Genomic DNA, 13647 nt, shown 5'->3' with positions numbered 1-13647 from the left:
ATGGCTGCTGCCAGCAATCTGCTGTCTGAAGATCAGTTTCTGTGCTCCGTCTGTCTGGATGTGTTCACTGATCCAGTCACCACACCATGTGGACACAACTTCTGCAAAATGTGCATCACTAAACACTGGAATATCAGTGACAGGTGCCAGTGTCCCTTGTGTAAAGAGGTTTTCACCATAAGACCTAAACTGCGCGTCAACACCTTCATCTCTCAGATGGTTTCTCAGTTCAGACAGTCGGCTCCACAGGAAGCCAGCAGCAGCAGCTCAGAGCAACAAGAGTCCAAACCAGGAGAAGTTCCCTGTGACGTCTGCACTGGAACCAAACTGAAGGCCCTGAAGTCCTGCCTGGTGTGTCTGGCCTCCTACTGTGAGACTCACCTGGAGCCTCATCTGACAATGTCAGGCCTGAAGAGACATCAGCTGATGGACCCTGTGGAGAACCTGGAAGGCAGGATGTGTACGAAGCACGATAAACCTCTGGAGCTGTTCTGTCAGACCGACCAGACATGTGTCTGCATGCTCTGCACTGTGTTAGACCACAAGATGCACGAGTTTGTTCCTCTGAAAGAAGAATATGAAGGAAAGAAGGTCGAGCTGGAGAAGACAGAGGCTGAAATTCAGGAGATGATCCAGAAGAGACGACTGAAGATTCAGGAGGTCAAACACATAGTGGAGCTCAGTGAGGAAGATGCAGACAGAGAGAAAGCAGAAGGTGTTCAGGTCTTCACTGATCTGAAGGAGTCTGTTGAGAGAAAACTGAAGGAGCTCATCAATACGATAGAAGAGAAGCAGAGAACAACAAAGAAACAGGCTGAAGACTCCATCAAAGAGCTGGAACAGGAAATCTCTGAGCTGATGAAGAGGAGCACTGAGGTGGAGAAGCTCTCCCTCTCTGAAGACCACCTCCACCTTCTCCAGAGCTTCCAGTTCCTAAACATCCACCTCCCACCACCCACCAAGGACTGGACAAAGGTCAGTGTTCCTCCAGCATCATATGAGGGGACTGTGAGGAGAGCTGTGTCTCAGCTGGAGGAGACTCTCAGTGGAAAGATGAAGAAGCTGGATAAAGATGAGCTGAAGAGGGTCCAGAAGTTTGCAGTGGATGTGACTCTTGATCCTGATACAGCTCATCCTGAACTCATCCTGTCTGATGACGTCTGGCAACGGGCAATCTCCCCGGTTGCGCAACAAAAATTCTCAGCGGCTCCGCAACCGGCAATCTACCCGTTTGCGCAAGGAAAATTCTCAGCGGCTCCGCAACCGGCAATCACCCCGGTTGCGCAACGAAAATTCTCAGCGGCTCAGCAACCGGCAATCTCCCCAGTTGCGCAACAAAAATTCTCAGCGGCTCCGCAACCGGCAATCTCCCCGTTTGCGCAACGAAAATTCTCAGCGGCTCCGCAACCGGCAATCACCCCGGTTGCGCAACGAAAATTCTCAGTGGCTCAGCAACCGGCAATCTCCCCAGTTGCGCAACGAAAATTCTCAGTGGCTCAGCAACCGGCAATCTCCCCAGTTGCGCAACAAAAATTCTCAGCGGCTCCGCAACTGGCAATCTCCCCGTTTGCGCAACGAAAATTCTCAGCGGCTCCGCAACCGGCAATCACCCCGGTTGCGCAACGAAAATTCTCAGTGGCTCAGCAACCGGCAATCTCCCCAGTTGCGCAACAAAAATTCTCAGCGGCTACGCAACCGGCAATCTCCCCGTTTGCGCAACGAAAATTCTCAGCGGCTCCGCAACCGGCAATCTCCCCGTTTGCGCAACCAAAATTCTCAGCGGCTCCGCAACCGGCAATCTCTCCGTTTGCGCAACCAAAATTATTAGCGGCTCCGCAACCGACAATCTCCCTGTTTGCGCAACCAAAATTCTCAGCGGCTCCGCAACCGGCAATCTCCCCGTTTGCGCAACCAAAATTCTCAGCGGCTCCGCAACCGGCAATCTCCCCGTTTGCGCAACCAAAATTATTAGCGGCTCCGCAACCGGCAATCTCCCTGTTTGCGCAACCAAAATTCTCAGCGGCTCCGCAACCGGCAATCTCCCCGTTTGCGCAACCAAAATTATTAGCGGCTCCGCAACCGGCAATCTCCCCGTTTGCGCAACCAAAATTATTAGCGGCTCCGCAACCGCCAATCTCCCCGTTTGCGCAACCAAAAATGTAAGCGGCTGCGCAACCGAAAAATGTCTGGCTTTCTCCGCGGCCGGCTATATCTGCCGCTCCGCAATCGAAATCTTCGTGGATGCGCAACCGAAAATCTCTGCAGCTCCGCAACCGCCAATCTCCCCGTTTGGGCAACAAAAAATCTCAGCGGCTCCGCAACCGCCAATCTCCCCGTTTGCAATCTCCCTCTTCGCGGCTGCGCAACCGAAAGTCTCCCCGGCTCCGTGACCGAAAATCTCCGCAATTGAGACGATGCTCTCCTGGAGAAACACACATAACATTCACATAAATACTTCTTCGGATTGTTCTTTCAATCAGAAGATCGGCGGTTCGATCCCCGGCTCTCTCCAGTCCATGTCGACGTCATTGGGCAAGGCGGCGGTGTGTGAATAGATGGAAATGACCCAGAGACCAGAGAAGTGCCTTTTAACGCCACTAAAGCTACAACATAGTGAAAGTAGTTTGTGTTTTAAAAACTGAATTCATTGGGTGTGTATTGTTGTACTGCTATGAACCATTTTAAATTAAATGGTATTAATATAAAGTGATCTGTGCTTTCAGTGTGTCCCTTCTTCATCATCATCATCATCACAGCGTTGAGATGACAGAAGAGCTCATCTCTTATAAAAAGGACTAACGGTGAAGATTATTTTGTAGTAGAAAAAGTTGCATCCTTTTTTTTATTGACAAGAAATTGAAATATAAATAGTTTCCCTCTGTTTTGCTACTTTTTCTGGGAAGTCGTTTTTATATCAAATTTTATTATGATACTGTTTAATACATGTGCTCAGTATACTTTTAAATTATAAATATTCATTATTCCCTCACAATATGTGTTAGTACTGTTTTACAACCGCAATCTGAAATCTCTGCGTTCAATAAAGCCTATAAATCCATTATAACAAATGAAAGTTCACCTGTTAACTCAACTTGAATATTTCCTCTGATTCATCTGAGAAATGAAAGTTCATTAAAGGTTGATGTACCACAACGTTCTAGTTGTCTCAACATTCCGCCACCTAGTGGTGTCGAGGCTGAACTGCAGTCAATCAAGAAATACAGTTTGGCGAAATTAAAATTGATGAACTCAAGTTTATTATGTTAAAACACCCGACAGGGTTCAAATTGCACTTCAACAGCATGCAAAGTGACTTTAACACGTGCACACGATGCCTTCAGGGCCCCTCGTCCATCAGCCACGGGATTTATATTCGTCCAGGTGGGCAAGGATCCACCCAGAAGGCCCGAGGATGGTCCCAGTCATGACGGTCAGCACGAATATGAAATGATGTTTGCAGCTACATTCAGGCTTACAGGTTTGAGTCTGAGGCCTTCCTATAACACTGAACACGTGGGTCCTCACCCGACCACAGATGGCAGGGAAATGGCGCCCCTTGGTGGCCAATCATTATATAACAAGACCCTATTGATAAATACTGGAATTTATTCATGCATTTACATCAATAATTCAGAGTGGATATAAAAAGCTTCCAATGTAAGATACGATGCAACGAAGGCCACAGGCACTGGAGAGCAGCAGCAACTATTCAACCTGATCAATGTTATACACTCACTGTGGGAGCTGCTATACTTGAATGGTGTGATGAGGTGAGCAACCATCCGGGACAGGAAGTGGAGTTCCACCGTTCTGTGTTTCAATCCTCCACCACCTGCATCACAGTACCCGACTAATGGATTTTATAGCGACAGGATCCCCAAAATGTTGGTAAAAACCTCACATCCACTCAGCTCGTTGGCCAAAACATGCAGTTAAAATTACAACTACCAAAGAGACAGGAAATAATGAAACAAAGGAAATAAAATATCACAAGACAAATGTCAAGGAGCATAAATATTAAAAAGTGCAATATAGGAGATTTGGGGTATTTCGATTGCTGCTTCACCACAGCTCTCAACATGGCGGAGGCGAGTCGGAAACTCTGGCAAAACTTATCGCGCTCTAATTAGTCGCATAATTATGAGCTTTTCATGATTGTTTACGTTAAGTAGCGTTTTATGGCACGTTGTCAAAAAATGCTGTAACAACATTGCTATTTCTTTAGATTAAACCTTCATTGCACAACGTTATCGTGTTAAATATTACGATTTCACTAAAAATCGGGATTTTCTACAAAACGTGGGGTTTTAAAAACTGCAGTCGAATAGTAAAAAAAATACCTTGTATTACTTTATTAACAACATAAACAACCTGGTTCATAGTATTACTTTATTAACAAGGTTGGAATATAAATGAACGAAGGAATATGAAAGTAAAACCAAGGTATTTTTCACAGACAGTACAAACAGCTAAACTGTCTCTGTTCAGTTTCAAACATGCTGAATTAAATATTAGTGACGTAGAAGCCCCGCCTCTTCAGCAGAAGCCCCGCTAGCTCTGTTTGGGAGGTTGTGTTTCCTTTTTTATCTTCCTCTTCCCGCAGCCACCAGAACCCTTTTCACAAAAAGAAGTCAGTCCCATATTAAACAACAAAGTCACGACTATTTGCTGTCCTGGCTCCTCGATGCTGGAATGAGCTCCCCATTGACTTCAGGACAGCAGGAAGTCTCTACATCTTCCGCCGCAAACTAAAAACACATATTTTTCGACTATACCTTGAATAAAGAAAGCAGCACTTTAGTATCACTTAAATGGCACTTATTCATAGCACTTTGTAGTTTAACTTTCTTGAATAAATTGTACTTTCTTGATTCTTGTTGTTCTGAGTTTGTCCTCATATTGTAAGTCGCTTTGGATAAAAGCGTCAGCTAAATGTAATGTTTGTGTCACTTCACAGTCCAATGCAGCTCTGCAACAATCTCACTGGCAGTCACAGCTCAGCTCACTGTAAAGCTCTAACCTCCTCATGTTATACTTACTTCTTATCTATATTTGTTGTGAGTCAGAGGAGGAAGTTGAATAGTGTGCAGTCTGTTCAAGCCTTTAACAAACGCTCCTCTCTGATGAGTCTGTGCTGACATCTACTGGTCACAGGAGGGAAGCACAACACAACTTTGGGGATTTTATGGACAAGACTGCAGTTATAAAATAAAAACGTCAACAAACAGTTTCTTCTTCTGCACATGATTTTACTGCAGTGATACTTTACAGCAGAGTCATTTCATTCATTACAAAACATGTTGTCATTCACTTTTCAGGATCTGTTTTAGTCACTGACATAAATCAAGCTTTTCTGTCTTTTAGGAACGAAGCTGAGGACTAAGTTGCTTGATGAAAACTATCTGTCATGGACTTGTTAGGAAACCTTTTAAATCAACGTAATCTGGTAATTATAGTATTCAAACACGGGCTGAACAGACATCCAAAGTGCTTCATGTAAAACATTCACAAGAAAATAATGAAAGAAAATAAAAAGCCAACCAAAAATGCAAACAAAAATGAATCAGCACAATAATATCCAAAGCCAGTAATTTACATACCACAAGCAATATTATTCATCACTGCATTGTTGACTATACACCAGTAAACAAATCTATACATTTATCTTTGAGAAGCAACGCCATAAAGAAATCAAGATGACAACAAGTTCACAGCATGTTACTGAATATGTGACCATGAATGACACATATATATCATTATTTATTTCTTCACTTTGTGTACATAATGTGGAAAGATTAATTCAACATGTTTATGCTTTCGCCGGCAATGCTTCAGTGTTTGATAAACTGCTGATTATTAAAGAAAAGACAGATCAGGCAGTTTGATTGACGGGACGGATGATCAGAGGGGTGGGGTTTTGACCACCACCATTCCAACAGGGGCTGACTAATGGGAAGAGTTTCTCCTTGAAGGAGCAGCCAGTAAAGGAGTAGATAAGAGCTGCAGCTTCTACGTCATAGAAGGAGACCAGACCCTCCTCATAGTCCACAAACACCCCCACCTTCTGAGGCCCAGACTTCAGGGAGAGAACAACTGAAGAACCAGCAGCAGCTCTGTACTCATTTCCATTTCTCAACCATATAGTCCAGTTACCATCTTCAGGTCTCAGTGGGATGTTTCCCTTCCTGTTGATCGACTCTCTGGCCACTCCTAAATACCATTCACACTTTCCTTTAACTTGAACCTCAAAGTAAAATCTACCTGCAGAGAAACTCTGCTTTCCAAGGACTAAAACACAACTAGTAAATCTCTCTGGGTTGTTTGGGAGATTCTTGCTCACATCACCATGATGTACTTGTTTCCCGTCATCAGACAGGATGAGTTGAGGATGAGCTGTATCAGGATCAAGAGTCACATCCACTGCAAACTTCTGGACCCTCTTCAGCTCATCTTTATCCATCTTCTTCATCTTTCCACTGAGAGTCTCCTCCAGCTGAGACACAGCTCTCCTCACAGTCCCCTCATATGATGCTGGAGGAACACTGACCTTTGTCCAGTCCTTGGTGGGTGGTGGGAGGTGGATGTTTAGGGACTGGAAGCTCTGGAGAAGGTGGAGGTGGTCTTCAGAGAGGGAGAGCTTCTCCACCTCAGTGCTCCTCTTCATCAGCTCAGAGATTTCCTGTTCCAGCTCTTTGATGGAGTCTTCAGCCTGTTTCTTTGTTGTTCTCTGCTTCTCTTCTATCGTATTGATGAGCTCGTTCAGTTTTCTCTCAACAGACTCCTTCAGATCAGTGAAGACCTGAACACCTTCTGCTTTCTCTCTGTCTGCATCTTCCTCACTGAGCTCCACTATGTGTTTGACCTCCTGAATCTTCAGTCGTCTCTTCTGGATCATCTCCTGAATTTCAGCCTCTGTCTTCTCCAGCTCCATCTTCTTTCCTTCACATTCTTCTTTCAGAGGAACAAACTCGTGCATCTTGTGGTCTAGCACAGTGCAGAGCATGCAGACACATGTCTGGTCGGTCTGACAGAACAGCTCCAGAGGTTTATCGTGCTTCGTACACATCCTGCCTTCCAGGTTCTCCACAGGGTCCATCAGCTGATGTCTCTTCAGGCCTGACATTGTCAGATGAGGCTCCAGGTGAGTCTCACAGTAGGAGACCAGACACACCAGGCAGGACTTCAGGGCCTTCAGTTTGGTTCCAGTGCAGACGTCACAGGGAACTTCTCCTGGTTTGGACTCTTGTTGCTCTGAGCTGCTGCTGCTGGCTTTCTGTTGAGCCGACTGTCTGAACTGAGAAACCATCTCAGTGATGAAGGTGTTGACGCGCAGTTTAGGTCTTGAGAAGAAAGCCTTTTTACACATTGGACACATGTTCTGGTTGTTGATATTCCAGTAATCATTGATGCACATTTTGCAGAAGTTGTGTCCACATGGTGTGGTGACTGGATCAGTGAACACATCCAGACAGACGGAGCACAGAAACTGATCTTCAGATGGATCGTTTGCAGCAGCCATATCTACACTCATTGGGGAAGAAAAGAAGAACATTTCATTTAAAATAGATTTGTTTGTGTGAACACTGTTCTTTTAAGTATACCAAACTATACTTAGTATACACAATATTTCTGTGTAGTGGACTTTGGACAGACAGACACAGTTGTATTGTTAATAATTCATCAGGTATGAAGTGATCAGAGAGGAACTTCCTGCCTGAGTAAAGGTAAAGTTTAGTGTTAATCCTGGTGATTAAAGGTGTAAATATGATCAGATGTACTCACCAGTGTTTGGAAGAGACTCTGTTGTGTTGTTGAGGAAAACCTGATGAAGTCACTTTGAATTGTCTTTGAGTGAAAAGCAGAGACTTGTCTCGACTGCAGTGTTTCTGCCACTCAGACTCTGAACTCTCGTTTCTGGAGTGTGACGTAGGAGCTCTCCTCTCCAGTGTTGCTCCGCCTCTTATTGAACCATCATCTGTTGGTGAGGTTTTTTCATGTTTAGACATGATTTGAGTGACTTGTAACCTGGCTCAACATGAGGTGAACATACTGTACCTCACTTATTTCTGGATATATATTTTTTGAGGGGAAGCAGGTGAGAAATGGAAGATAAATAATAATACTTTTTGTTCAGTTCCACGGTGCCGGACAAGTCCATGAAATATAGTATGGTCATTTTTGGACTACTTAATGGGCCCCCAACACTTGACTTGTCCTCGGTCAACATGAGTTTTCAACATGAGCTCCTGTCCTGCAACAACTAATATGACCATGAACTCAGCACTGAGATGTGTTTTATGGTGGATTTTTACAATTCCATTTATTAACTATTCATCAATTTGTCTTGAAGTGGCTGAGACTAAAGCATGAGTAGAAAACAGGAGAAGAACATTGTAGTTATTTACAGTTTTGACCTCTGGATCATGTTCAGAAGGAGGTATTGTTTCCCTGTATGAAGTCTAATTGTTTAGACCATTTTGCTGATTATCCTAAACTTGACTTTGGAAACACCATGCGTTCATTTAGAAAGAACATTTTGTAGCCTTTATTTTGAAGTAAAAACATTTTGTTGTGCTTTTCGTTAACGTTTTAACCATCACCACATTGGTTTTATAAACATGAATGGTGATGACACGGCAAAGAAGCTGCGTCCTCACAGCATGGTAAACGATACGGGGTCAGGTGTGTTTCTGATGTTGACAGCTGTCCTCGGTCGCCTCATGACCTCTAGAAGTGTGTGGCGGTGTCAAACATCGCGGTTGTCTTTTCCTAGCTCCTCATGGATTCATTCAGAGCGAGGACCATGAGGGCATTCACTACATGTACTGCTGTGTATATTCAGATTAACAGGTCAATCATTAACATGGGCTTTTTCATTATAAACAAGTCTTTTCATACGATCACTTGGTAAAACATTGATGCTCAGTTTCTGTGTTCTCCTCTGTTGTCTTTAATGTCTTTTTTAATATTTCTCTTGTTTATTTGTATATTTATGTACACATGTACGACGAGAGCAATGTACACACACATAGCCAATAAAGCTGATTCTGATGATGTATATTTATAATTCAAAGTACAGATATTAAACGGTAAGATTATATATTTAAAATAAGTTGCCCTCCATGTTACTCTCTACCTTAAAATTAAGACTTTGCGTTTGTGTTGTTGGCAATACAATAATTAGCAGAGTCTTTACTGGCTAAGTATATTTACAAATACAAGAAATTAAATAGCTCTAAATGTGAACTTCCTCAGGTCTTCAACATCTATAGAATATTTAATCCATAATGTATAAAAACGACTTCCCCGCAAAAGTGACAAAACATTTCAAGCACAATGTCATTTTAATTAAATCAACTTCATTCTTCTTTCAGAGGAAAACAGTTTTCCACCAGGGTAGAATATAAAAACAACAGAGACTTAGAGAACAATTATATTACAGTGGTGGCAATTATTTCTGGTAGGGCCATCTAGTCAATGTCAGCAAACAACCCCATAAGATTCAATGCAAAAAAAGGTATCACGCATTACTACCTTGCAGTTCAATATTTAACATTTATTCCAACACTTTGACATAATAAGGACATCTTTTACATACAATTCAGTATATTAATATATATATATATATCATGTTGCATACCCCTCCGAAAGATAGTCCTGCACTTTCCTCCTTCAGGTATATGAACATGATTTTAGTGATACACATGTTACGGGGTGGGGTACGGAAAAGGAACCAAACGCCAAAGCAACAGTTAAAAAAGAATATTTATTTACAAAAAACTAATGAGTAACATGGAAAGGAGCAAGAAACAAAAACAGCAAACAAAAAGCAGACAGGAACAAGACTCACAAAAACCCAGGAATCCGACAGGACAAACACAGTAGTCAAACACGCAGTACAATCCCACACCGGCCACAAGACAAACAGGGTTTAAATACACCAGGGAGGGGCAGGTGATTAGACACAGCAGGAAACAATTAGCAGACAGGGTAGACAATCAGACAATTAGAGGAGCAGGATGTGCAACGGCCACCGGGTGGGGAGAACCAGTCCGGGGGGCGGGCCGGAGGACGGAAGTCGAAGCCGTGCTCCGGCTGGGAACGGGACCGGTACTCTGAATGGGAAGGGGACCGGGACTCTGAAGGGGACTCCGGGACAGGTTGAGGCGCCGGTAGGGAACCCGGTGTCGGCAGCGGCTGCAGGGCGGCAGTGGGGACTTGGGACGGCTGCAGGGCGGCAGCGGGGACATGGGACGGCTGCAGCGGGGACATGGGACGGCTGCGAGGCGGCAGCGGGGATATGGACGGCCACCAGTCGGGCAGAAACAGTTCGGGTGGCGTGCTGGAGGACGGAAGTCGGAGCTGTGCTCCGGCGGGGAACGGGACCGGGACTCTGAAGGGAAACGGGACCCTGAAGGGGAAGGAAACCGGTACTCTGAAGGGAAAGGGGACACTGAAGGGGAAGGGGACCGGGACACTGAAGGGGACCGGGACTATGAAGGGGACTCCGGGACAGGTCGGGGCGCCAGTGGGGAACCCGGTGTCGGAAGTGGCTGCAGGGCGGCAGCGGGGACTTGGGACGGAGGTGGTCAAATCAGCAATATTACCTCAATATTACCTCAATTATTCAGGGGTTACACATTTGGGTCCAGTTTCTGTACATTTCTGCTCTGAATTGTTTGTTCATTCAGATTTATTTTCATTCAGGCCTAATCAGCCGATTGCCCTCAGTTGTAAGCAGGATCACAGGTGACACCTGCACGGATCCTGGGGGTGGGGAGGGAGGGTGAGCGAGAAAGAGAGGGAGACAACGACACATGTAGCACCACCTCCCATAAGACTCAAACCACCGTTTGGCCACAACAAACCCCCATTAACCCTCCCTATAGTCATATATCTATACACAAATAAAACTACCTCACCCACAGGACAGAGCATCAGCCACCACATCGTCCTCTGCTCCAATGCAAATCGTGATGTTATCAACATATTGTAGCAAGGCAGAACCATTTGGTAAGTGTAAACCAGCCAGATTGTCTCTCAAAGCACTGTGAAATACACCAGGCTTTCTGAGTATCCCCTGAGGATACCTGGTCCAGGTATAGCTTCTTATTGTAAATGAGAAGCAAGCCAAAATTGACTGTCCTTGTGCACAGGTGCAGAAAAACAAAAGCCAAAAAAAATAATAATGCATTAGCCAAGTCGACAATGTAAAACAATGTGTCTGGAGGAATGAGTGACAGAATGGTGTGTTGATTAGAAACGTGAGGTGCTTGATGGTGCACCAAAGCATTTACTGCTGGTGTGTATGTTTTGATTAAACACAAGTTGTCATCTTTCTCACTGTACAGGTTCCCAGGATCCTTTGTGGGACTAACGTCAGTGGGGAGAATATTTCCAAGTATGCACATTCAATCTCTGCCCAACAAATGTATAGGGCATCAATCAGACAGCAGGCATGAGTTTTTACTGTGATGTCATCAAATGTACAAGACAAAGGCTTTGTGTATGGTTCACTAATTGATGCACCTACTGAGCCAAGCGTTCTGCAATATCTGCCACTTTTCTTAGGAGGGACAGGTAAAGCAGAAGTGCACAAAACTGAGAGTGTGGCTCCTGAGTCAACCAGAAATGGAACATCTTTACCTTTGATCGTTAACATGACGTAGCCATTTTTCCAAACCTTAATTTTCATTCAAATATATTTGATATGTGGGTGTGAGTGGTGTCTATTTCATTAGTAATGTGTGCATCGCTTGCACAAGTTTGTCATAATGCAAATCAGAATTTGACTCACCCTTTGTGCTCAGATGCGTCAGCCGGTCCTTCTCTGGGGTCCACCCTGTCGCCTGCCACTCCCCTCAGTCTGACAAGCATACCAGGACATGCCTGTCCAGCAGCCTAATGTGCAAGATTACAAGTTGCGGCCCTTCCAAGTGTCTGTTACATCCCAAAATGATTTCTCACCCTGTGGATTTCTTTTTCCCAAATCCAGGATTGGAGCGGTAATCTCAAAACTCCGTCTGAGGACAGCCTCACACCTTCCGGGAGGAATCAGCTATCTAGTAGTGCACTTCTGTCGTCCGACTGAGTCCTGATTGCTCGTCCAATCCCATCCTCATTGGCAATTGTAATGGAAATTAAACTTTTCAATCTCCTTTAGAGAAAACAAATGCGATGTGATGTCTTTAAGCATTTATTAATCAAATACTTGGAATAATTCAATTCAATAGACAAAGCTATTTCACCACAGATGGTTAGGAGGTCTGACTCAGAGAAATAGTTCAACAGAGTTTTATACACATACAATAATGTTTGAAAAGTTTGCCCTTCCCTAGATTAAACAGCAGAACGATGTCTAAAATGTTTTTGATTTTTGGCACACTGATGTGTGCTCTGTACAAACACGACTGTGGCTGCTGGTTCTATTTCACTGTAATTGTTGTTACTCAGTTGCTCGTTCTTATGATATGATTAATCTGTTCCCAGTGGGTCATAGCCTAAAGCTTTCAAACGCAGAACTGACTCTATACATCTAATAGCAGTATCATCAACCTCAGGATCAAACTTATTTGCAAATAGATGATGTTGTCTCAGGAGCCACCCAAGGTCACCTGCTCCGTACACACACACTTGATGTCTGTAAACACCTGTGCAACGATCGTACGCGGCTCCATTTTCCACATCTCCTTCTAGAAAAGTCCACTTCACCAGGCGAGCGATGGATTGCATGTCTGAAGCATCATACTGGATGTTGGCAGGCATTGATCCAGGAACAGAGGGCATTCGCTGTAGAGTGGCCCACAAGTGCTCATCAGGGCTGTACGTGTCCTTCTCCCACTCCATAAATTGCTGAACCTCTCTGTCCTGCGTCACATGTTTCACAAAGGCCCTGGTGACCACAAAGTAGGCCTTTCCTTGGAACATGGGGATGCGAATGGGTGGGGGGCTTTTCTTCACGTCTGTCCTGATGACCCCAGTGGTGGTTACATTGAAATGATACTGCCACCGGAGTATCTTGTAGTCTTCGGTTACCTCCGACTCAATGTTGTTTCTCCCGTTGAGGGCCTTCAGTGCCTGAACCATTTCTCTATTGGTTTTGATGGGTAAGTCTGTCCCACAGGTGTTAAGCAGGTACCTCCACTTGACCTGTGAGTTCAGCAGATCTTTCATGCAGTTCAAATCGGCCTGCACTCGGTACCATGAGGCATATACCACTTTTTCTAATCTACTGGCTACAAACACATTTGGAAAGCAGGAAAGAATAGCCTCCACGGCCTTCTGAAATCCTTTCGTAGCTTTCTGGTCCACATGCACACAGTAGATGTTCTGAGGATTATAAACAGCTCGTAGGAGTCGCTCAAACATCTCAATCTTCTCATGGATCACCATGGAGTAGGCAATGGGAAAATGATGTTCCTCCTCACTGAGAGGCGCTGTAATGAAACCTCTCTTTTCAATGTAAGATGGACAGTCCTTTGTCAGATTAAGGTAGAAGTCCTCAGATAAAGCACTTTGTCGATTCCTGGATGCCAGAAGCACTTCTAATTCGCCTTTCCTCCCCTCTGCGTCTCCACTGATGATAGCCAAGCATCCAGGCAGGTCTAAAGAGAACTGCTGTGGTATTTTGAGATCAGGCAATGACTG

The 13647-nt window shown here is 44.5% G+C and overlaps 3 protein-coding genes across 3 annotated transcripts; 1 reads left to right on the top strand and 2 right to left on the bottom strand.

Annotated features, from left to right (window-relative positions):
- On the top strand, positions 1-1828 carry LOC306738086 (zinc finger protein RFP-like; the record flags this gene model as incomplete). The annotated part of the gene is made up of 2 exons (XM_079219915.1): positions 1-1170; positions 1253-1828. 2 exons carry the CDS (start codon positions 1-3, stop codon positions 1826-1828), a joined length of 1746 nt encoding a protein of 581 aa, XP_079076041.1.
- Positions 1829-5872: 4044 nt separating this feature from the next.
- Positions 5873-7519, bottom strand: LOC306738085 (E3 ubiquitin-protein ligase TRIM21-like; the record flags this gene model as incomplete). The annotated part of the gene is made up of 1 exon (XM_079219914.1): positions 5873-7519. The coding sequence occupies one exon, from the start codon at positions 7517-7519 to the stop codon at positions 5873-5875; it is 1647 nt and encodes a 548-aa protein (XP_079076040.1).
- Positions 7520-9978: 2459 nt separating this feature from the next.
- LOC306738084 (beta-1,3-galactosyl-O-glycosyl-glycoprotein beta-1,6-N-acetylglucosaminyltransferase 3-like) lies at positions 9979-13392 on the bottom strand (the record flags this gene model as incomplete). Its single annotated transcript, XM_079219913.1, has 2 exons — positions 9979-10553; positions 12534-13392. The coding sequence occupies 2 exons, from the start codon at positions 13390-13392 to the stop codon at positions 9979-9981; spliced, it is 1434 nt and encodes a 477-aa protein (XP_079076039.1).
- Between the last annotated feature and the right edge of the window lie 255 nt (positions 13393-13647).

The sequence above is a fragment of the Taurulus bubalis genome (assembly GCF_910589615.1).
Source record: "Taurulus bubalis genome assembly, chromosome: 6".
Taxonomy (NCBI): Eukaryota; Metazoa; Chordata; class Actinopteri; order Perciformes; family Cottidae; genus Taurulus; species Taurulus bubalis.
The sequence above is the reverse complement of the archived record's forward strand: the minus strand, read 5'-3'. Positions and strand labels throughout refer to the sequence as shown.